The sequence below is a fragment of the Acanthochromis polyacanthus genome, chromosome 2 (genome assembly GCF_021347895.1).
Source record: "Acanthochromis polyacanthus isolate Apoly-LR-REF ecotype Palm Island chromosome 2, KAUST_Apoly_ChrSc, whole genome shotgun sequence".
Taxonomy (NCBI): Eukaryota; Metazoa; Chordata; class Actinopteri; family Pomacentridae; genus Acanthochromis; species Acanthochromis polyacanthus.
The window spans coordinates 18,021,863-18,046,351 of NC_067114.1; the positions used below are offsets into that span (position 1 = coordinate 18,021,863).

The 24,489-nt window shown below is 40.1% G+C and overlaps 1 protein-coding gene across 4 annotated transcripts in view; it reads left to right on the plus strand.

Annotated features, from left to right (window-relative positions):
* Positions 1 to 23,322, plus strand: part of LOC110961457 (MAM domain-containing glycosylphosphatidylinositol anchor protein 1) — a 193,996-nt gene extending 170,674 nt beyond the window's left edge. For 3 of the 4 annotated variants that reach the window (XM_022209079.2, XM_051938119.1, XM_051938130.1), the window contains 2 exons: positions 13,301 to 13,418; positions 18,239 to 23,322. In XM_022209079.2, coding sequence (XP_022064771.1) covers positions 13,301 to 13,418; positions 18,239 to 18,324 — 204 coding nt within the window. In that variant the 3' untranslated portion in view covers positions 18,325 to 23,322. The remainder of the gene's footprint in view (positions 1 to 13,300; positions 13,419 to 18,238) is intronic. The other variant, XM_022209087.2, reaches the window with a different exon arrangement.
* Positions 23,323 to 24,489: the final 1,167 nt, after the last annotated feature.

Sequence of the window (24,489 nt, forward strand, 5' to 3'; positions counted from 1 at the left end):
ATTATCTTTTCGCACAAAAAAATATCATATGCATAAACACAGTGTTTGATTCAGACACATGCACACACTCAGATGAACTCCTTTTTTTAAACACACACACACTAGTCTCTTATCCCCTACAGCAATTAGCTAGGACGGGTCAATTAACAGGCTTATTTATGAGCAGGGGATGCCTGCTAGTTGTGTTGTAATGATTCCAGATACTCTCTGTACGTGCATGGGGGAAATTGAATTCATGATGAATGTGGGCTGAAGGCCTTAGCTGGGGGCTGCATTTGCTCTTCATTAACTATGCCTTTGCAACACCATGTTTCTTTTAACATTAAAGGGAAAATGAAGTCTGAAACAGTGGGGATATACTGTATGTTTTAAGACACCTCTGTGATGTCGGACTGTACAGGCTTTATCGTATTTGCATGTTAACGAGTCTTAGACAAAAGTTTGAAACTTCAGCACACACTCGTGTAATCCATTTGTTCTCCTACACTTCTAAATTCATGACTGAGTTTCATGGAAATCCATGTTGACACTTTCAGAAAGAAGTTGTAAACTATATGCAGTATCATATCCAGTCACCGTTATTTACATAACACATTCAAAAAATGACAACGTTACACACGCTTTTTTTCTGAAAGTTTTTCAGAGTTGTAATTGCTCCTGGAGTGACACCTACCATACCCAAATTAGTCATCAATCCAATCACTAATCCTAGTCATTTGCGGGTTGTTGCATCATGGTTATTGTCCATAGAGTGCACAGTTCTACTTTTCTGTGGTCAAGTGTGGCTGGACCGATGAGGCATCTCCAGTATTTACTGCACTTTTCCACTGAAGCTATTCTGTTTCTGGACAAACCAGAGACAGAATCTCTTTCCTTTTGTCCAGCCATAAGCACAACAGCTGAAGGTCAACGTCCTCCAGGAGACACCATTTGTAGCATACAGTGGGCTGACTTCCGATGTTGGAAATCTGTCCGGCAGAATTCTTTGTGTTTTCACAGCAGCAGTGTCGAGGGAGCAATATGACATTCAGTCCTAACATCTCTTGTGACCAGTAATCCAGTGTATCTTGACCACTGTGTCATTCACAGTGCATTTTGCCAAAATACGCTGTAAGTAAATGGCTTCTCATGCTTTAACTTTGCCTTTAAATGATGTGATTCATGAATGGCACAACAATGACTTCATCATCATTACATAGATTATCACTCGTAGAGCTTTTGTCATCAAAATAGAAAACGCCTATCTGCACTAAATCTGTAACCAGCTGCAGCACCATGGTTTTTGTGTTACAGTTAGCCATTGTAATAGGCTTCTTCATAACTGTGTTTGGATTTGTTCATAGTAACAACAAGAAAAGCACTGAGAGCACAGTACTCCATCAAGACTGTTCACTCTCTGACCTTGCGCTGAGCACAGACGTGTGTTGTGCATGTGTACGTGATGTACGGATACTGAATCGTGTGACCTCCGTATGTAGCCGGTGGCAGGAATTGATGGGACTCGGAAGCACATCTACAATTTAATCAGTTTTTCTTTGTATAATTTCCGATAAGTCGGTAGCAGTGGATTTGCAGTAGCATCGCAATCATGTGATCGTCAGCAGGCAGCTGATGTAGCGTTCACTTGTTGTCATAGTTATAGTGACGTCATGCTGCTAAGAGACACCGTGCCGCTAACACAATGGGAAATCCTTAACAAATCTGTGGATCCAGACTATGTGTCGCATCACTGCAAAATCTAATGAGGTGGTCCTTGTGTCATTTCTCACCTTCCCTGAAAATTTCATCCTAATCAGTTGCCCTGTTTTTGAGTAATGTTGCTAACCGCTAACAACTTATGCCGATCGTCACAGAAGTCCGCCGGATTCCTTGGTGGAGTAATCAGACAATTGTGTGATCAGACTGGATAAAGAACATTACCTGCTGATATTTGCATTAAACGGGTCATTAAAAAGCAACCTTAGCATAACTGTTATTACTGTTTCACAAACAATGTTTTGCACAAGAATATTGTAAAATCTAAATAGTTGAAACAGGGCTGTGAGTGCCTCACTGAACTAATCGGATAGCTGAACAAGGCAGGATCAGATTAGCATAAACACACAACCAGATTAGTTTGGTTAAAAGTGTACATCCTTTAAACATCTTTACCTACATTTTTTCTGAATATCTTCTGCTGAACAATAAGTCACCATGCTTATGTGTAAAGATGGGTATATATAGACCCTCATGAAAAACGCGATTATGCGATCGCATGAATTCCCGCATTAATCACCAAAATGCCGCTGATTATACGGGGGGTCAATTATTTCCCAAAAGGCCGCATAATCCCCGCAAAACAGCGCATAATTCCCGCAAGAATCTCACATTTCCACGAAAAAAAGAGAAATATGCGGGTCCCGCTTGATTTCGCAATTTCCGCATAAAATGAGAAAACTATAACCAATACAAATGGAGTTGTGAGTGAGTTTTTATGTGACGCCCGGCCTGACATCATCATTTCTCGCATTCTCACACACACACACACACACACTAGAAGCATGAGCTGATGCGGAGCACGGCGCCAGTATTGCCAACTTAGCAACTTCCTCGCTAAATCTAGCGACTTTCCAAAGCGTCCTAGTGACTTTTTTTGTCAAAAGCGACTAGCGACAAATCTAGCGACTTTTTCTGCCGTTTTGGAGACTCTGACAGGAAAACTCGGCTCATTCTGCAGTTACTATCCTCAGCAGGTGCTGCTGTGAGCTTCTCCCCCTCCCAAAGCACAGGCTGTCAGTCCAGTAACCCCGCAGCATTCCCAGTGTCTGATTAGAGGACACATCACTCCGCGGCCAGACGGGAGGTAAATCGCGCATATTTGCATATTTCACAACTATTTGCATACTTTGCAACTTTCCACAATTTTCCTTGCATAAAATGGCATAAAAACCCTGCATATTTATTCGCATAATCAAGGAGTTTAGCCCGCATAATCAAGGATTTTTGCCCGCGTTTTTCTGGAGGGTCTAGTATATAGGATGGGAAATACCAGTCAGAATCAATATCAATGAAAAGGTAAAACATAGTGTTGTTTTCCCTCATCCCTTAGCTTATGTAGGTTAAGCACCAAAGAGGAGAAATCTGGATAAAGCAAAAGTCTGGAGGTGTCCCCTAATAGAGCCAGAAGCAGAAACATAATCCCCCTCATCACCACAGACATACTGTATGTGCTGATGGACACACACGACACAGGTCAAAATATATGCAGACATCACTGACACACATACAGTAGAGAGAGAATGCAAAAGGAGTCTTGTCCGATCCATGCTGTAACTGTACAGTGTTAAAACAGGCAGGTAATTGGTTCAGACACAGTAACCTCCTGGTAATGAACAGGAATTATACACATGAGAATAAGATGAAAGGAGAAGTGTCTACATGTGTTTGCAAGCAAAGTAAGTGGTGCTTTAGCGAGAGAGAAAAGGGGTGTGTGGACTAGAAGAAATGAGTGATGAGTTTGGGTTTATGTCATCAATTTAGAAGTTATTGCAGCTTAAATATCCATCTCCTGTTTGTCCTGTGATTTGACAAAAGTAGCAAAGGTAGATGAGGAAGGATGGATGAGTGAGGAGGGATCCAAGCTGGACAGGGGTTGTCTCCCTGGCAACTGAAGGTTGAGTTCTATTTAGCTCCTTCTCTTTTGTCTCTCTCTTCAAAGTGCTCTTTCTCATTGACATGCTTGTACCAGTTGACCACTGCACCACATGGGTTTAGGTTTAGGGATAGGAATGTGATGTCAGAGTCTTTTCTCCTCAAAATGATGTCTCTTAATTATATTTTCAGGGAAACTAATTTTCTAACAAGTTATGTTTGCCTGTAGTATATCACAAACCAACATGTTTTTATTTCTTTTATTGCTTTCCAACTTTATTTTTATTTCAGTCAACCAATTAGGGCTGGACTCATCAACCTCTAGTAATTAAGTAAATTATGGAGAAGCTTCAAAGATGTTGCAGGAAGTTCCATTTTAACCTAATCCATCATATTTTCCTACACATAGCCAAGTAGTTTTGGTGTCTAAACAAAACTTAAGTCCAAAAATAAAAGTTTTACTAAGTACATGACAGAAATATAATGTACTCAGGACATAATTTGTCACAACACACTTTTCCCCTTTTTTCTTTTTCTTGTCTATTTTCACATCTTAAAGCTGTAAAGTCTCTCTCCAGTCATTGATTAAACCCATAAAAACTTATCTCGGTGTATCAAAGTTTGACATTTTGAAGTTTGTTTATATTTTCTGGGAAATAATCCCTTTCTACCTGAAAATCAGTTAGATGTAACTCTACAGTGATGCTTCCTCGAGACCAGATCTATGAAGTTTCACATCCACCCCTACTCAGTCGATGCAGCTTGAACATCTTGACCCTGCTCAAACACAGTAAAACTACTATACGCTACACAATGACAAGATGCTATTCAGAATTATTTCGGCCATACATTTAAGAACCAGATACCGAAAAAGAATAATGATATGGAAAATCCTACCCTACAAGTGGCTGAATTGGTTGCTTAACTGCGTATAAAATGTCATTTTCAAAGCAGGGATCTTTAACTACCCTCTTAATGTGTAAAAATACTTGGAAATAATCTCATCAGGTTGTCAAAGTTGCTTTCAAACAATGCTGAGGCATTAAACAGACTCAGAATTCAGTAAGTGTAGTTTTGTTTTGTTTGTTCATTTAATCGCTTAAATTCGGGGATCAGGATGTATATGCAGGCAGCCCATTGTGCTGTCAGTCAATTATAAATAGTATTTGTTTTTAGCTTTACAACTGCTTTAACAGATATTTCCATTCTTCAGTGTGATATATCTATTCAAGTCTCACACATACGCACACACAAAGCACTGCTGTGTAGCAAATAGGGATGTTAAATAATGTAGAGCGCACACCGCCCTGATCCCCACACCAGCCAGAGGAGGTGAGCTGATAAACATACTTTGTTACTCTTTCTCCCTCCCACTCTTTCTCTCACTTTTCCTCATTTCTTACTGCTTTCTATTATGTATCAAGCTCCCCAAGGGCCTGATGAAGTGAAATAAGAAAGGTGAACCCCATTTCTCTCTCTGCTCCATACCTGTCTGTCTCTCTTGAGTTTTCTCCCTCGGTCAGTCCTCCCTACTCTTTATCACTGCCCCTCCTACAACAAGTCTGAGTCACCAGCTGGGCAACAGGGAGTCCAAAAGCCCCATGTTCCCTCTGTTTTATTCAGATCTACATAATTTGATTAATAGCACATTTGTTAAAAATTTGCTCAACTTATGTGTGGTATCAACGATCCAGGGCCGTAGATCCTTCATTATTTGGAACTGATCTTGAAGAGAGACCGTGTGTCTGTATGTGAAAAAGCATTAAACTCTCAAAACAAAGATCCTGAAGTAAGTGTCTCTTTATTGAGGCAGTGCACAGAATCTCGCACAGCACCAGGTTTTGGAAGAGGAACTCCACGAACAAGAGGGATGACAGTATTTATGCACTTGTATCACGTTGTTAAGCTTCGCGTAAATTCTCTTGGTTCTGGATAGTTTCTTTGTTCATTCAGTGTCAAAATGTAACTTTATGGCCTAAAATGTTTTACCTCAGTGAGTGTTTGTATTAAGTTGGGTCTTATGAAATTACTTTTTTCTTTATATCAAGAATTTCTAACTTAGGAAACCCTGAAAGTTTGTATTATTTCATTTCAGAAGTAGTGAAGGCCTGCATTTTAACGATTACTGTCATTATCAGTTGCATCTGGCAGTTGTTTTTTTAATCAATTTATTGATTGAGCAGTCTATTAAATGAAAATCCATCCATCCTATCTATACACCGCTTAATCTTCATTAGGGTTGCGTTGGGACCAGAATCTATTCCAGGTGACTTAGGGTGAAGACGGGGGACACCCTGGACAGGTCACCAGTCTATCATATGGAGACAAACAAGCACACTCACATTCACACCTACAGACAGTTTAGAATTACCAGCATAGGTGAACGTAAGCCGGAACGGTCTGGAACTGCGTTCCGGCAAAAGATCTGGTGGCGGAACGCAGTTCCGGGAAAAGATCCAATGGCGGTACGCCGCTCTTCCACCGATATCTATGGGTACGCCGCCTCATGCACCGCCTGGCTGCCTGCTATCGACCGGAGTTCACTCAGCAGTATGTGAGTGCGCGTGCATGTCTGCTTCTGTAACACAGCGATTGTTATGGCCAGTAGCAGCTAATAGTAAATAGGTGCACTTGATTTATTGCATTGGGACATTTTCTACAACTAGTCAATAGATGTCAATAAGCGCTGCTTGCGCCAGGATGGGGGCGAGCAATAAATTACACCTGAAATTCCACACGTTCTTGTAATTGGCTGAAAAACTTTCAACAGGATTTACAACGGTTAGCATCAATGGACATACAGTGTTGCCAACTTAGCGACTTTTTCGCTAAATCTAGCGACTTCCAAAGCATTTTTTTTGTCAAAAGCGACTAGCAACAAATCTAGCGACTTTTTCTGCCGTTTTGGAGATTCTGACAGGAAAACTCGGATCATTGTGCAGTTACTGTCCTCAACAAGCAGCAGGTGCTGCTGTGAGCTCCTCCCCATACCAAAGCACAGGCTGTCAGTCCAGTAACCCTGCAGCAGTCCCAGTGGCACTACAGATCCCATCCAGACTTACGGAGCGGGATATAAATGAAAATGTTTCTTCACTGTCATACTAAAATAAACCATAGCATTTAACCTTGAGTTCAAAAACATATTTTGGGTGTTTTATACTCACTTTCTGGTCTCTTCCACAGCGTTATTCCTCTCTCGTACAACATTGATTGCAATTACATGCAAACTGGGAAATATGCAAGTTAAGAGATGACGTCATTTAGCGACTTTTAGGACAGCCGTGTTGGCAACACTACGGACATAATGGTAATAGTTCCGGCAAGAATTTAAAACTACTTTCACCCCTCATTACCAGTTAACCTCGGCATGGTTTTTGGACTGTGGGAGGAAGCCGAGTACCTGGAGAAAACCCACACATGCACAGGGACGACATGCAAACTCCATGCAGAAAGATCCCAGGAAGGCCAGGACATGAACCGGGGACCTTCTAGCTGCAAGGCCAAAGGGCTAACCACCAAGCTACCGTGCAGCCTGTAAAATTGTGAAAATGCTTTATAAACTAAAAATTGTAGCTCAGAGCACAAGTTGGTTCCTGGGTGTAAATGTATTCCAATAACAATGTACAGGTGGGTCAGAGGGTAAATAAGCCATGCCTGTCACCACCCTCTGTTGATGTCTTCCACTATTCTCTAACTGTCTCTCATTCTCCCTCTCCACCTCTGTCTGTCTCTGGGAGTGCTTGTTTCCCCACAATCAATATTAATGATTGAGCTGTCTGCTGTTGACAATGGGAATTACCTGACACGATTGGTGGTGTTGCGCTCTGCTGTTTAGCTTCTTTTCTCCCGGTTGAAATTGTGAAGAACGGCTCTAATAAGTTTATTTTGCAGATTGCTATTGGCTCACCGCTTTAGAAACTCAAGTGATGTGCATGAAAGAGAAGATGACTGTTAAAGGTGATTTGTGGGCCGCGCCGTGGCTGCTGGGATCTAGTTAGGCATTGCTGTATTTTCACAAGAATATGATGCAAGCAGTAGGAGCCTTTGGCAACTAAACTGTATCCAAACAAAGTTCATTTTCACTGTTTTACAAAACAGGTATGCTCAAGGTGCTGGTCAGCTGTGTTTGTTGTAAAACGCATGTTGAGGGAACTTGAGGTAAAGTGAATTTATAGATGACGTTGTCCAATTAGGGACTGATTCCCTCACCTTTTAATAAATCCTTCATGTATTTTGGACTAAAATTTAACAGCCTCAGCTTGATGCTTTACAGTTAAGATACTGGAAATTTTATCTTATAGATGCATCTATTTAACTGTAGGTTGTGTAGGTGTGTCTTTGTTGTTGTTATTTGCAGTTTTTTAAAAATCAAAGACAGAATTCTGAGCGTCAAAACTTCTTTTTTGAACCTTTGACTGATGTATTATCGCCATCATCTGCAGAACAGCACAAAATAAATAACGTGTGAACTAAGCTGAATGTATGCATTTAAAAATTGTTTCATACGACTTTTAGACGTCAAGAAAATGTACATTGTACCTTCAATGACTGGTAGTCATTGTTCACAGGGAATCTGAAGCTGTAGTGCCACACAGATATTTCTAAATCATAGAATTGTGCAGAATAGAATTGCAGCCATATCAAGGTAAATAAATCCTCATTTGGTTTATTACCCACTTCCCTAATGGTGGGGAACTGGTGAAGGAAATCATACAATAAAAATCCATTTGCAGTACAGCAGACATTGCTATAGAATGAGCCCGAGTCAAACATTGGACCCTACACTTCCCATAATGCAGCTTGATAAGATCTTTAGCTAGGCCTTCCATCCCTGGTAATGCCCACATCTTTCAAACTCTGCAAGCCCAGGTTTTACCCCAAGCTTTTTGTTAAACAGCTCTTTTGTCCAAGCCCCAATCAAGATAACCCTGGTGACATCATTGAGGTTTTCCATCCTCAGGGACTTGGAAAAAATCCTCCAGAGCCCCAGAAGACACTGGATCGCTGTTTTCATTGACTGTCTTTCACTAATTAATTGACTTTAACATGTAAAAGCTGTGAGATGCTCCTTTAAGTTTTGGTCTTGGCTTTTCTGTACACTGTATTTTGCTCTCTCACTCTTTTGATCTTCTTTTGAGAAGTCAGTATGTTAGTAATGTTAAATAAATATCCCACCCTTATAAAAACACCTGATTACCTTTGACAAGACTGCCCCTGTGGGTTTCACCTGCATCGCTGTCTTGGTCTGAATGCGGTTTTATAGAGAAATGTGATGATGTGGTTTACAGTTCTGTTCTTAAGTCTAAAAATTTGCAGCATCAGCCACTATCAACTTGCCTGCAGCAAAATTGTAGACTACTGCAGCAACTGTGTCACTGACTGTTGCTTTGCAATTTATTATTGATTGTTCAGCATTGATTTGTTTTCTCTTCGACTGGAGAAGCCATTAACCTAAATTCCACAGGAAAATCAACAGCAGTCTAGTTGTGTCCATTATCTGTCATCTCAGGTTTCCCCTCTGAATGGTTTTTATCACCTTCTCTAATTCACTTTAATTCCCGGGGATGTTTGTTTGAAGTAGATATTATTTGGTTCCACAGAGTGCAGGAGTGACTGCATACTGAAGCTTGTTTCATTTCTACCCCGTGTTGCAAGCATGTCCATGGAGAGCACAAACTTTCTATCCCTGTGCACAGCTCAGTGACTGCACACACCGAAGGCCTTTGAGGTGCTGCCACTCGTCTCTGCATTTCCTCTCTCTTTGTGCTGCATCCAACAAAAGTAATGATGTCTTTGAGAACAGCTTTCTTTCCCGCCTCTCTAAAACAAGAGCTGCAGCTCAGCCATTGGCTAGCATTAATACAAGGACTTTATTGTAGTGGCAAGGCTAGCCGATAAGGAAGCATTGGAATTTAAACTGTTTACTGCCTGTCGGCCATGATTACTACTCTCTGAGTATATTCAAGTTGTAGAATTCATGAAATGTGAACTGCCACTTCAGGAGATTCTCTGCTCCGTATTTGGGTTCATCTTCAAGGGGAAAAAACACTATTTAAAAAACATTTTAAAAATGTTACAACTATGCAGATTCCTTTTGATATGTTTTTATTGTTCAGTTCAACCACATATTTCTATTTTTGCAAGGTTGCAATACATTACTCTAAATTGTTCAAGTGGTAAACAAATTGGCCTTGAGACTGTGTTTTGTTGTTGTTGTTGTTGTTTTTACTGAGACCAATCAATAAAGTAGAAATTACATGTACACATAAAATCACTGGAGCTACAAAAAAAGAGGTAACATGTTGTAGTAGATTATTTGTGTCCCCACTTGCTCCTCTGTGGATTACCCAGAGGCCATCTGTGTTCCTTGCAGTGTTCAGTACCTGGGGGGCTTGTTGGAAACCAGGCCAGCCCACATTTGTGTGCCTCACACTGCACCGACTCTCTTCTGCACTGGTATTTCAAAGCTCTCTCGCTCTCTCTCTCTCCCTCTCTCTCTCTCTCTCTTTCCTTCCATCTCTCTGTCACACACATGCACACACTCTAACTCTTTTTTTTTTTTTTTTTTACCACGTTTCCCTCTCACGGCTCTGTCCCCTCTGGTATGTGGATAGCACATCAATGGGAACATTAAAGGTTACAAGGCTCGACAAAACGACACGCTCACACCTCCAACCTGACACTTTACTGTACACCCTTTGATCCTCCAGTCACACACACACACACTCAGTTGTCTATGTCAGTCAGCCTCGCTCACATGCTCTCTCCGTGTCACACACTACGCAGTGTTATGACGAGACCTGTGAATTTATAGAATCCTACACAATTTTGCAAAAGAATTTTTGTAGCCTAGCTTTCCAAAATAGTGTGATGTATGTTTGTTTATTTTGAGTATTTAGTTAATGGTAAATGTCGAAGTTGAATATCAGGTGTATTATATTAAAAAATTGAGTTTTTTATGGCCCCTGACCCCATTTTTACATCCCACGGTCTCCTGACCTCAGCACTTTCAAGATGTCCAAGGTGTCCTGTGGATTTAGAAAGACGTCTGTGGGTTACTGGGAAATAATGAAATAGTTCACTACATTATTCTTAGTTAAGAATGCACTGCACCTTGCATCTATGAATGTTATATATTCATCCTACAATCCTCCATTCCTGTACATCAGGCACCCTTGCCACTTATAAGGTTGAGAAACTCTGAGATATTCCTTGGCGCAGAGCGAGGTACTGTCAGTACCAGCGACACTTCAGCTAGCTCTTTCAGCAACGAACGTTCAGTTAAAGGGCACAGACCCATTTCTTTGAGCCTTTCCAGAAAAATAAACGCATAAAATCATTACTTTGCAGTGGCAGGATATTGCATTGCTTTGTGCTGTGCCATTCTGTTTGATGTCTTTGAGGAAATTATTTTCCTTGGTGTGATTGTGCTGTTATGTAGCTTAAAGGAGAGAGTTATTTGCGCTGTAGTTCTGAGTTCCGATTGTCAAGGCCAGTGTTCGTCTCTAGGCGTCCTTCTCTCTATAATTTTTTTCTCATTGTGCCTGATTATACCACAGTCTGCCGTCTTGCTTGTGGCATGTGTACAGAGGAATGCACACGTGTCAGTGAAGGTATATTTGGATGCTTGTCTTAGAATTGTGATCCCTCTGTGTGCTTGTCTGACCCAATTAGCGACAACAATGTACACAGAGATTGGGACTTAAGAAAGAGGGTACATACATTAAACTAAATGTTTACCACAGTCACACAATGAAGAAGCCGTAGCGTTAACAAATTAGAGAACCAGGGCCTTTTGACCAATTAGCCTCCTCCATCCACTGCTCCCTAAATTTCTCTCACAGCAACCACTCTGCCTAACAAATCAAATAACCTCTTTGCACAAATGAGCCAACCAACTGAACTTATCCAGCTTGCATTCTTCTCTTTCTCCCACAACACCGCCCAATCAGCTTCACGGTTCTCCTAATTATTTTATTTATTCATTCAAAGAAGTTCTCTCATTCGGGGACTGAATTAGAAAGCACATGGGAATGAGCTTGTACCACTGCTTTCTCTTCCCTTTATGAATGTAATTGAATAACCTCTTTACATAGATTGAAGAGAGAGAGAACTGGGGAAAAAAACAGTGTGTCGAGGTGTAAAATAAGAGTGTGAGCATTCCATGCATGATATATCGCAGTAAAGTGATTGCAATAGAAGTCTTGCTGCAGTTTTTAAGTTCGACCCACATGAACTGAATCAAATTTGATCAAACTAGATTAGGGAAATTTACAGAATTCTCAATTTCTCCCGACCTTCTCTGTTCACCTTTAACATGGGTTCATGGGATTACACGGCAGGACTGAATTTGAAAAATGACTTCACATGCAAGCAGTCACACTGGTCCTTGTCTGTTGCAATGAATAGGTTATTGCTATCTGCCCCATGAATTTCAGTTTGATACCCCAACTTGACATTGCTGTTAGGCGCTAACAGATTAAAACACAGGTAATGGAATACCTCAGCAGCAAGATATGGTTACTGTGGTGTTCTCCACCTTTCATTTACTGAGAGCACGTGCGGGGTGAGATCAGGCTTTTCTCTTTGGTGGGTCAAAACCAGGTTAATTGAATCCACTCTTGCTGTGGCTTGATATATTTACACACAAATGGATGGCAAGCCTGCTATGTTAATGCTCTCTAACCACAGCGTGTTGGCATTAACAGATGGAGTTTTTAAAGCGCGGCCAGTCATGCATATTTGCCACCCCTCCATGCGCTGCACCTGCTCGCTCTCTTGTTAACCTGTAGGTACACAGACATGGTATATAAGCCGACAGTTTTATCCATCAACATTGCATTCATATGCACAGCAGCAGCTGCTTTTCTCTCTTTTCTTTTGGAATAACTGCAGGGTTAAGTGCCTTGCCCAAGGGTTAGTTTGCAGATGGAGTAGAAAATATTGCTTCATGTATGAGCCTATGATCCAATTTGTACACGGAGCAGATTTCTGTAGAAACCACTTAGCAGATCAAATAAGGCATTATTACTGTAGAATTGAAAACCCCTCAGACATGATTACACAGTGAGCACTTTCTCTATCATATTTAAAACGGAACATTATGAAACACCAGCATCTGCAGTAAAAGCCAATAACAACTACAGTCATGAGAGTTGCTTTTGTTGCTATTCTGGGGTAACAAAGTTTCCTTGTTTATTTGCTTTTTTTTTTCTCCTCAGATGCCAGAAAGAATATGCTTGGTTTTTGATTAGCTGGGTGCAATGGGCTTTTGGTGCCTTGGTACCCCACAGTAATTAGGCTGTCAGTCAAAACCAGATGGCTGGTGGCTAAAATGGGGAAGTTTTCAGATGAGTCTCCTGTTTAGTTTTGATGTTGTGGGTCCACAAATGATTCCGGGATAAAAATGTTACTTCTAAACACTCGCAAGATGGATGTTTCAGGAGTGCCATTTGAATAATTCATTTGACATTTGATTTTATTCATTTATTGTTATGCTACCTCTTACTTAGATATGAAAAAGACATGGAAAACAGAATTTGTATTATTAGTTCATGGAGAATTTTATTCAGACAAATATCTGCATTTAATTCAAATTTGTTATACCAAGGCTCTCTTTGTTCCTGACTCACCAACTATGTATCTCTGTCTGTGATTCTTTTCGGAACAGATTGTGTTTGAAGGAATTCGAGGCCCGAGTTTTGAGGGGGATATCGCCATTGACGACGTGTCCATCACCATAGGAAAGTGCAAACAAGAGAACACTGTAGCCAACGCAGGTAAGACAGGTAAGATAGAATGTGACATTTTTTTGTGTGTGGAGAGGAGCATTAACAACCAAAGAAACACAAAGAAGCATCTGCTGTTTTGCCCATCTCATCTCTGTTTGTGCTGGCTCATTCAGAGAAACCGAAATGAGGCAGGCAATATGATTCTCGGAGGTCTTTAAAGTGTTGGTAGCGTTTTGTTTTCAGCAGACATGCCAATAAAGCACTTTGCTCCGAAGCTGAAGCAGAGCTGATTTCAAGTGAGTCGAGATGAATTGATTTTGGTTGAAAATAAATTAATTGGGGTGCAGCAGAGAAGGGAATTGCTGTGGAGAACGTATTTTCAAAGGAATAAGACAATGCAAGTTAAACGTCTTCTTTAGTGCTTGGAAGGTGTGGGGAATATAGCACGGGGAGAAAATATTGTCTTTGTGGGGGCTGCACGCAGACAAGTGGACACCACAGGGCACCGGCATGGAGGCGAGCTGGAAGCCTCATCATCATTTGCGGTCCTTCTCTCTGTTTTATTAACTTCACTTTCCCCGCTATCTGTCTGTCCTCTAACTTTCCACAGCATACTCCTGCTACCTCCTCCACACCCACCTTCATTATATCCTCTCTCTTTTCCTTTTACCCTCAATTCTCCATCTACACTTTATTATCTGTACACCTCTGCACACCACTCTTCATCTTTAAAAGCTTCTGTTATTTACCCTTTAGAGAGAAAGAGAGAGATGATGGAGAGAAAGCGTGCAACAGAAAGGATTTAGAGGAAAAGAGCATGAGCGCAGGGAAATAAGCAACAAAAAGGAAAAAGAAAAAGAAAAAACGCACCTGGAACCAACAGGGAAATTTGTTTACTTGCCACATGCCATAAACTGACTAATTTCTATATTGCGCTAATGCAAACATGCTAAGTCAAACTATATATATATATACATACACCGTGACTTACAAATACTGTTTGTGAGGAGTCACTTTGTCTTGAGGGAGAATCAGACAGAAAAAATAGTCAGTTTCGGTGAAGGACTGCATGTCCATGTAAGAGTGTGGAGGGACTCCAGTAGCCTACGGGGTGGGCATGTTGAGAGGAGACAGAGAAAGGTCAAAGACAGAGAGCGACCAAAATTATCTTTGTGTATGTGTGTGCATGTGGCTGTGCGCGCGCGTGTGTGTGAGAGAAAGAAATACAACAGAGCAAAAAATATAGAGAAAGAAGCGCGTCCAAAAACCCAAAAGAAGAAAGAGAATCCGAGACAAAAAGCTGCCAGCTGTTTAACTATAGTAAAAGTTACCCTCTGCCAACCAAGTCATGCATCCATGCACAGATGCGCACGTGCACACAGACATCATTAAATTCTCATAATAGCTTTATTGCATTCTCACAGTCTGCAGACGTGCACAATAGCTAGTTGGCACTGTTATCGTACAGCTCACCGCTATCGCTGTTAGGTGAAATGAGGACAATTTGAATGCATGTAGCTGAGTCAAACATGTGGGTAGTGCACACGACTGGTCTTTTAACAGTCAGTTAGTCTGACTTTGTGATATTCTCGGCTGCATATTGTTTTACTGTAAGGTAATGCTTTATTTCAAATGTGTGTAATGGAAGAAATGTGCAGAGTTTGTATCTTAAACTCAAAAACTAAAATGGCTTTTAACAGGGGAAAAAGAGAGGAAAAACTCATATACAGCAAAAGAGAACATCAAACATGCAAGAAGATGGTGTGTGCACAAAACATTAGTAGAGCAATCTAGGTTTTATGCAGCAACATGTGGTGAGAATCGTCATGGTCTTGTTAAGTTTTGCTGGGATACACTACAAAGAAAAATATTAGAGGCACGGAAACAACACAAAACAGCTAAAAACATAAACTCTGCTGAATTATTAACAACCTCCTTTTACCTTCTGAAACCCCCCAGTGTGAGACGCCGTGTATGAGTGTGCTTGTGAGCGTGTGCTGGGATGTGTGGTGCGATCTCACACATATGCAAGTACGCTGGCGGATGAAGTGAATAATGGATGAAGGTGTAAACAGGAAGAGGAAAGCTCTTGAGCTCTCTGAGCGCGCGCCTGTGTGTCCTGCAGGTTTCGTGCAGTCAGAGACATACAGTGCAGACAGATGGGTAATTATCAGGCCGGCGACTGAAGAGTCTTTGCCACTGTAAGAAACACAATGCATCTGTCTTGAGTACAGCTTTTACCTCCATGGAGTTGGGGAGGTAAAATGAGGATTAGGGAAAGATTAAGCTCAGCTACATGTGCCAGGTTTGGTGAATTTAGAAGTAGTGTGATTTCATAATATTCTGCTAATTACATTTAAAGTATGATGCGTGCATTTGCACCTTACAGTGTCACTCAGCTGATGCATCACACCTGCGCCTCGTTTTTTACACACAACATTCATATGAGGTCTGGTTACAAAACAGTAGGACTAATGCTGACTCAGCTTCCATAAGCCAGTAGCCACTCCTCTTAAACACTCACTGACATGTTTACATCTGCATTCATCTGCGAGTGCTTTCACTGGATACTTACTGTAAACAGTATGTAACCACTTACGAGCATGCACGGATGCACTCGAGTTCACGACTAGCAACTCCAGTCGGAGCCTTTACTCCAAGTTAACTATGTGCACACACAGGGGACTGTTATCCTAAATGAAAGATGATTGCTTCTGACATGTTTGGTGCAGCCCCGCCTGCACAAAATCACAGAGCTCCACCTGGCTCAGATGTGAGTGTTTGCAGGGAAAGAGAAGAGGTGGTGGAAGACGAGTTTCTCTTGCAGTTTTACTTTTAACTATATTCTGTCTTCTTTCATGCTGACCCCTCGCATCATGTTCAGAGGACCTAACATACAGAAAGAAAATAAAGTATGCAATGGCTGAATCTATGATGGAGCATGGCAGCAGTTTGGAAGAATAGAGACTTTTGACTGATGCAATTTTACCTGAGACTGATTTTTTTTTTCTTGGTTCAGTCATGCAAAGAAGCTCAGGTATATGTGAATGCAATAAATATCCATAGCAACCCCTTATCGGTTTAAATCCATTTTAATTCCATGCCAGAACAGGAACAGATATCAGAGATCTGTATCACTATCACACATTCGCTAAAATAAACTGATGAGCTGCTCATGCAAAAGCTCTTGTGTGGAAGGAAACTGGAAAAATGAGTTAGCATGAGAGAGAGATGGATGAGTTATAAAAGACGGAAATAGACAGAGAAATGCAAACTCCATGTTCCATTTCAATTTGTTGCCTGCATACTGTACTATAGGGATGTGTGCATGGGAGTCTAGTCATGGAAGTGCGTGTGTAGGTGTGTGTGTGTGCTGCATACAGATCTGCGCTTTATTATAAATATTGATTTTCTGCCTAGAGGATGGACCTTTGATATGAAATCATATTGATCTTTTTAATACAATATCTACTTTTTTTATTTATGAAACAGTGCTTGGGCAGCTTGAATCCTTAATTTCTGTACAAGAGAGTGTATTGCATGTTAAAGGAGTGTGTTTTTGTGCACCCACATCCATGCGAGACCGTGCAAGATTTTAATATAAAAGAAGAAAAAACAAACAGGAAACTTAGAAGATCTCATGTGCGCAGCTGACGGTTGTTTTCATCTGCAAGCGGGATCTGAACAATTACATTATATCACATAAGAGATGTATCTCGTGTATCCTCTAACAGTGCGTAAACAATCACAATCTGAGGGGGAAAAAGTGTAGGAAAACAAACCATCACGTATCGATGATGACATCAATCGTAACTTCTTCTTTTTTTTCTCATTAAAATCTCAAAGGTGTCATGACAATGTGTGGGATCTCGATGGTGAATCTCTCTGTTTCTCTTGTTTACTCAGCCGCCCCCTCATCTAGAGCTCTATCTGTCTCCTCATCCTTCCTTTTCCACTCAAACTGTTCCTCCCTGTCAGTCTTTCTTCTTTCTCCATGTAAATCATAAAAGACAGACCCTCTTTCTACATTCCACCCTTTCTTTCTTTCCACATGACTAACACAGTTTGATATTGTTTAAATGATGCTTCTTGTTAAGAGATTCTCTCTCACACTAGGGCTTTTTTTTTTACTGGTCATACACTCAGCTGCAAGGCTACAGTTTTAGGCCTAAAAGATAAATATATACAGTACTTATACAGTTATTTACTTATACTTTGATTAAAGTCATGGCTGACCTCCTTGTAAAATGATTATAGGGAAAAAGTAATAAACTACATTTAAGAGGAAACCTTTCATTTACACTGGTACTACGATGATTGAGATGTGCAGTATTAAATGTTCTTTTCAGACCATTGGTATTAGTAATAAATTGACAATTATATCAGTTGAACCAATTTTTCGCGTTTTTGAATTGAAATTTGAACTGAATGAGTTGCAGTTCAGTGTCGTACTACATCACTTCCTCTGAGCGGTTTATTCATCCCTGAACAGCTTCTGAACCTCGACATTTCAACAGTACATGGTAAAATTTGAAATCAGTCATTGTGATCGATGAAGAAATATTTTATTTCCCGTAGGTTTAGAAAAATAAATTACGAGTAAAATGATTTAATTGCCATGGCTAGACTTTAAAATAAGTGCTCATGATTTTCTCAGCATGATTCTAATTATGAAACGGTACTACAAAGACACATCTAGTGACGAGGGTGTCATCTACACATGCTTTAATCACAGATCAAGGACGAGTGTCTGTGGAAATCAGTGAATTCCAGCCTTTAATAAAAAGCAGAAACTGGTTAAAAAGTGTCTGTGAGTATGTAGTTTCTATGTGTGAAATAATCTGACTATATTGGGATTTGTTTCTTTGTGTCCATAGTTCTGATCGGGGGATCACACTCACTCCAACTGGCAAACTGGCTGACCTTTGGCCTCTGCTGCTTCCTGTCACTACTCTACAGATGATGAGCACTTCCCACAGCGCCGATGCCTGTCTGTGCTGACAGACACAGCTCTGTCTTGCACTTTTACTTCTCTCTCTCCCCTTCTCCTTTCCTTTGTCGACCTGTCCCCTTACCTATCCGTCCTCTTCACTTATTGTCTTTCTATTCCCTCTTGCATCAATTTCATCCTTCTTGCTTAGATAAGGCAGAAACACAGTCTTTGTCTAGTTTCTTGTCCTCTGCTTTCTTTGAACAGTTCCCACACCTAGACACTCAGTATAACCAACTGATGCTCATCATATTTAATGATCTTTGACCGTCAAACTTGACATTCTTTTCTTTGTCACTCGATAAGATTCACTTTATCCATGTCAGCGTGTCACGTTGTTGTCCTTTTCCCCCTCCTTCATCAACCTTCTTCGTCCATACGTGCACCCGTCGTGTATCTCCACCCCCTTGAACCGCTATCCTTGATGGCCCCTCCACCCTATTCCCGAGACACACCAAAGTGTCGGACACTCTACCAAAGATGACGAAGGACCTGAGGGAATAAAATGAGGGAACAGGGATTCCAGGAAGAAAGTGAAAGCGAGAGAGAAAGCGGTTTCAAAACCTTTTTCACAAAGACTGTCTCCCTTCCATCCTTGCTGTTGGGATCACGGGAGCTCCTGAGCGACAAAGACAGATGGGAATAAAAACTGATGAATGAATGATTGAATTAACAAGTGAATAGTTGAGGAAAGGACAAACCAGAAACAGAGAATAAATGAAGGGTGCCCCTGGTTGCCTCTCTGCTTGCCACAAGAGACAAACCTCAGTGCGGATTATACGTGTACATTTATCTATATATATATTAAATATAACAAAGTTTAAACTAAAACACAACTAGGACAGTGGAGGACTTTACAAAGTGAAATTAAAGAAGCACAACGTTTATACAACCTCTGCTGTTCCTTTGGGTTTTATTCTACTTATTATGTGATGTTGCAATTTGTCAGACCTATTCAATGTTTTTGATATTTTGCTTTTTTTTTTTTTTTGTCTTGTTTTGTTTTATTATGGCATCATAAGGGTCAAGGGCAGTGGGTAATAAAATATTCTATTCATATTTATGAGAGCTAGAGAGGATGATTTGTGATCCAGAGCCTGATTTGAGCATGTTGGAGGGAAAGATGACCCAAGCCATCAGGATAGAAACCTCAACTTTCCTTCACACATATAGCACTGAATGCACACACACACATACACGCAGGAATACACAGAAATGCAGTTTTCCTTACAGGCATCACAGTCAGCCTCTCAGCTCACCCTCTGTCTGAATGGCACAGAGGAAACACCAAGTATGGTAGCAGCAACTTTGACATTTCTGCTTACATTTTCATTAACTTCCTGTCACTGGACATATGACTCAGATGGCTGGATCGATCAACCACAAGAGAATAGCCGGACATGTGAAGTAAAGCTACAGCAAGCAGAAAATAGTATGGAATAAGTTCCAGCACTTCTTTCTCCACAGGCTGTTGAATACCATTTATGGATCTCTCATTCAACGCCGAGTAAAAGATGGAGGAGATTGTCAGTGTCTGCAGTGAGGATTGCATATCAGATTCTTTCAGTGTTTAATTCCTGTTGAATGTCTACTGTAAAAAAAAAAAAAAAAAAGTTTTCATAATCTCATTGATATGATTGTTAAAGTTAAGCAATACTCATATCTACAGATATAGATAAACAACTTTTTGATTGCATTTACAAAAGAAGTTCAGAGTGCAGAGATACCACCTTGTTCAAAGCACATCATACAAGTTACATCGCTCGTCTCGTACTTTGTCCGTGTCATGTCACATTAAGTTGTTCATTTCACTTGTTTTTAATTTACTTTTTTGTCTGTTTGCTTTCTTTATTGTGGTCACTTAAAAATGTATTGTTGGTTTTTCAGTCATAAATAGTACATAACATGTAGAAATGATGTGCCTATTTGACTTGCCCAGTCTGGTGTGGGTGGCACTTTCCATGCTTGCACAGGTTGTTTGTGGAACGTCACAATGTGTAACTGCTGCAAAGTTGTGTAACGCACGTCGGGCAAATCTGTGAAATGTCACAGAAAGCAGTGTATGATATGAACATAGAAACCCTTTGAAACTTACTGCAAGAAAACCTTCAATATTTGAAAATTGCTCCCTTTTCTTCGCTTTATCATCAAACATTAACTTTGATCTGATGGTTGCACCTGATGGGAGCTTGCACTTGAATGATAAAAAGATATTTTAGGTGAATTTGACATATTTTCTTGTGAAAGCCACTTGTTCACTCTGCAAGGGGCCTAAGTGTTTTCAACTTTTGATAATGTCTGCAAAAACACAACATTGCAGGAAAGTGTTTGGTTTTAGACATACATTTGCAATGCCTCCAATTTCCCCACCTTATATGACTAAAGGGAATTGGTTACACGGGGCATTTATATCAGCTTAAGTTGTACAGTATCATAAGCATTATCCAGCACAATAGCAGTACACCATAGGTCAGTCCTTTAACCGTGCAGTAGTAAATACATTTTAGACATATTATTACGCATTGATGTGCATGGCATTTCATCATGCTGTCAGAGCCTTCCTCACATTGCCTCATATTTCAGAGGTAAAAATAACAGGGGAAGCACTCTCTTTTTGTTATCATTGCATTTGGACATGTGACAACTGCAAATTAATGATGGAAACATGATGCTTTGTCTGTAACCTTTGTCATATTTCTCACTATGACACACACACTTTTCCTTTTCATTCAGCGTTATGTGACAACTTATAGCTCAAGTTTAAAGAGGAAGGCGTTGTATTAATGCTCCCACATGACAACAGATTATTAAAACATGAGGTACACATGTGCAAAACACAATTAATCCAACCCATTGCTTGCAAAGTGGTTCTATTACTGTGTCATGCTGACTTATTGAACAGCAATTTGTCACTTTTTATTAAAATATGCGGCAATAGAACAGTGTTGGAAAGTAACACAAACTGTATCCATCTACTCTTGTATGATAGAACAGCATTTTATGATTATTGTTTTGTAAGTCAGACATACACAACAACATAACACAATAATTCTTCCGAAAGTGGCACACAGCGATCAGCTTGGAGAAATAACATGCAGGACCTGATTCCCGTTTACTTGACCGTTTAAATGGGAAATGTTGTGTTCAGCAGAATGTAAATGAAACCACTGTCTTTCTGTTTCTGTTTTGTTGTGATACACACCATTGAACGAATGGTTTAGTAATTGCAATTTTACAATCCTTAACATGTAATCAAACCTGTAGCAGCACATGTTGTTCCTGTTAGATCACAGCCAGATACAAAGAGAGGTTTGCATATATCTTCCATAATAAAATCACATGCTGAAAGTATCACTTCTAATTCAAGTGATATTCATTATTTCAGTGTGATCAGAATCCTTTGATTCATTTGTTGCAAAATGAAATCTGTCAATTCAATGATTTTTTTTTTTAAAAAGAGAGAATTTAGTGAAACTGAGTGATATTTTTTGAGAATATTAAAAGTCCCTCTAGATGTATTTAACAGTAAAAACAGCATAAATAAATCCAAAAACCTCAATAAAATAGTTACAGTCTTACTATTAGGATACTCTGATTGCTCAAATGTGAAAGCGCCTTACAGTACACTGGGTGAACTGAAGGCACCTCCACGATTAGCTGAGGTAATTTCAAATTCATTTCTAAATTATTCAAAGAAAGCCAAACCAAAGACATCACAACTTAATATGTATGCATTCCAATATATATTTCAGTTCCAGCCCTCCAGCGTAGTCAGTGAAGCGCCGGTGCTCACTGTAATCTTCCCAAAATTGCAGGAATCTAGGAGTTTGTTTGTGTCCATTGAATGGTCATTTCCACTTTCTGTTCGCAGCATGTTCGCTCATCTCTTTACTTAACCGCTGCAGAGCTGCACATGTACACACACAGACAGACACAAACACACACTTACACGTAGATTCCTGCCACCGTGCAGGCAAATAATAACAACTGGAACAACAAACTGACTGTTAATCTTCCACCTACAGTAAACTTTCTTTACTGTCTTGAAATGGTTTAAATGGAAGTTCAAGAGACGGTATGGAGGGGAAGTACTCAGCCTTTTGTCTTGACCTTAACTGCAAACTGCCAGTACACTGAGTGATTGAGTGGTGACAGTATTCCTCCTGGCACAGAAAAATATAAAGAGGTATATGCTCAAAAATTACTCTCTATTTTCTGTGGGAAATATGAGTTACAGTAAAATAATCACCACCTACATGCTGGTAACACTTGGTTGATTCTTCCATGTCATGTTACTTATTTGGGTGTTACAGCCTTGGTTTACAAACCAGAATGAACATTTCCACTAAATACTGTGACCCTTGCCTGATTTCCCAAAAGAAGGATCAAGACTGTGTTCATTTGTTTTACAAAACCATTGTTTCAATTTAGTGTTAAATTAAGTGTGCTTTCCCCGAGTACAATTCAACAAATACAAATTGATCAGCATTTGGTTCACACACACACAAACACTCCTAAGTCCACAGGTAACTGTTTCTGTGTCCCAGTGGACTTTCTGACATTTGACCAACACATAACAGTGTCTCTGTGCAGTGTTCTATGGCAGCAAAGCAAGCAGCTTCAAAGTGATAAGCCTTAAAATCTTATAGATCACTTTTTTTATAACACCGGACTGTTGTAACCCACTGTGACAAGTATTGTTTTTTGCATTGAGTAAGTTTTGGGAAACAGTGCACTGGTCACAGTGGTAGTACTCATACTGACTGTCAGGTTTTACAGCATACTGCAGTCAATGTATTGATCCATTTTGGGACAAAAGATGTGAAATGCACCTTTAATGAGGAGAAGAAAGGAGAAGGGTAGCAAACAGTGCTGCGTGTTGTATATCTCTGTCATGTACTTAAGTATTTTAGAGGAAGAATATATTTGAAATATGACTCTGAAAGGTACAAATAAACATTAATGAAACAAGTAGGTGTATTTATTATCATTTGTTGCTGCTATGGCTCCTGTATGAAAAGGGAATGTACTTTCAAGAAAGGTAGTGTCTACAGATACGTACCCGTACCCGTAGCCTGTGGGCTACGGATACGGCACTTTCCATTTGCCAGACAGATACGGACCCGTACGCGAGTCTCGCGAGTCAAGAAGCTGCTAACCACTGCAAACCGATGAAAGGTAAGCTAAGGTTAGGGTTAGTGTTAGGGTCAGGTTTAGGGTCCGTACCTGTAGTACCGATGCTACGGGTCCTACCGCTAGCGTCTACCGGGAGTCATGTGACCAGATCTCTCGTATCTGATTGGCAAATGGCAAGTGCCGTATCCGTAGTCCACAGGCTACGAGTACGGTCTGTACCTCTAGCAACAACCAGAAAGAAACACTAAGGAGAGTTAGATGAGAAGACTGACACCATCTCATTTACCAAATTAACTGAATAATCAACTAGTCAGTTGTCAAAATATATATATATATATAACACACACACACACACACACATATATATATATGTATATATATATATATATATATATATATGTGTGTGTGTGTGTGTGTGTGTATGTCACTGCACAGCTAGACAGACAGCAAATAATATAATTGTCTTCTAATTAACTGTTAATAAAAGTAATTGCTAGTTACAGCTCTCTATGCTAATTTTAAACCAGCAGCCAGTTTTCTCAAATCTGCAAAAGTGTAAACTTGCCGGCAAGATTTTACTATGTTCTAACAGGAAAGAAAGTGGTATCAATTTCCACATCTAACTCTTAGCACAAATACTGTAATTGCAGCTTGTAGTCACATTTTGTCGACATGCGGTGCTATCTTTAAACCTGGGATGCTATTTGCATGTCTAACCTGGAGTACAGTTCAATTGTGTTTTCAAGCTTTGGTTTTGAAACGGTGCTCAAGGTTTAGTTTTTTTTTTTTTTCCTGCACAGAAAACAAACCTCAATTTATGTTCAGTTACATTTACGGACATTAGATCGCCATAGATCATTTGTGACTTACTGCACTATAAAGTGTTTTGAGTGTGATCTCACTCTCAGGCAGACTGGAGTCACCTTTTCTTTTTTCTCGTCTTTTTTATTCCCAGAAAATAAATCATGACAGCAGGGGGTTAATTACAGAAGTGTTACAGGT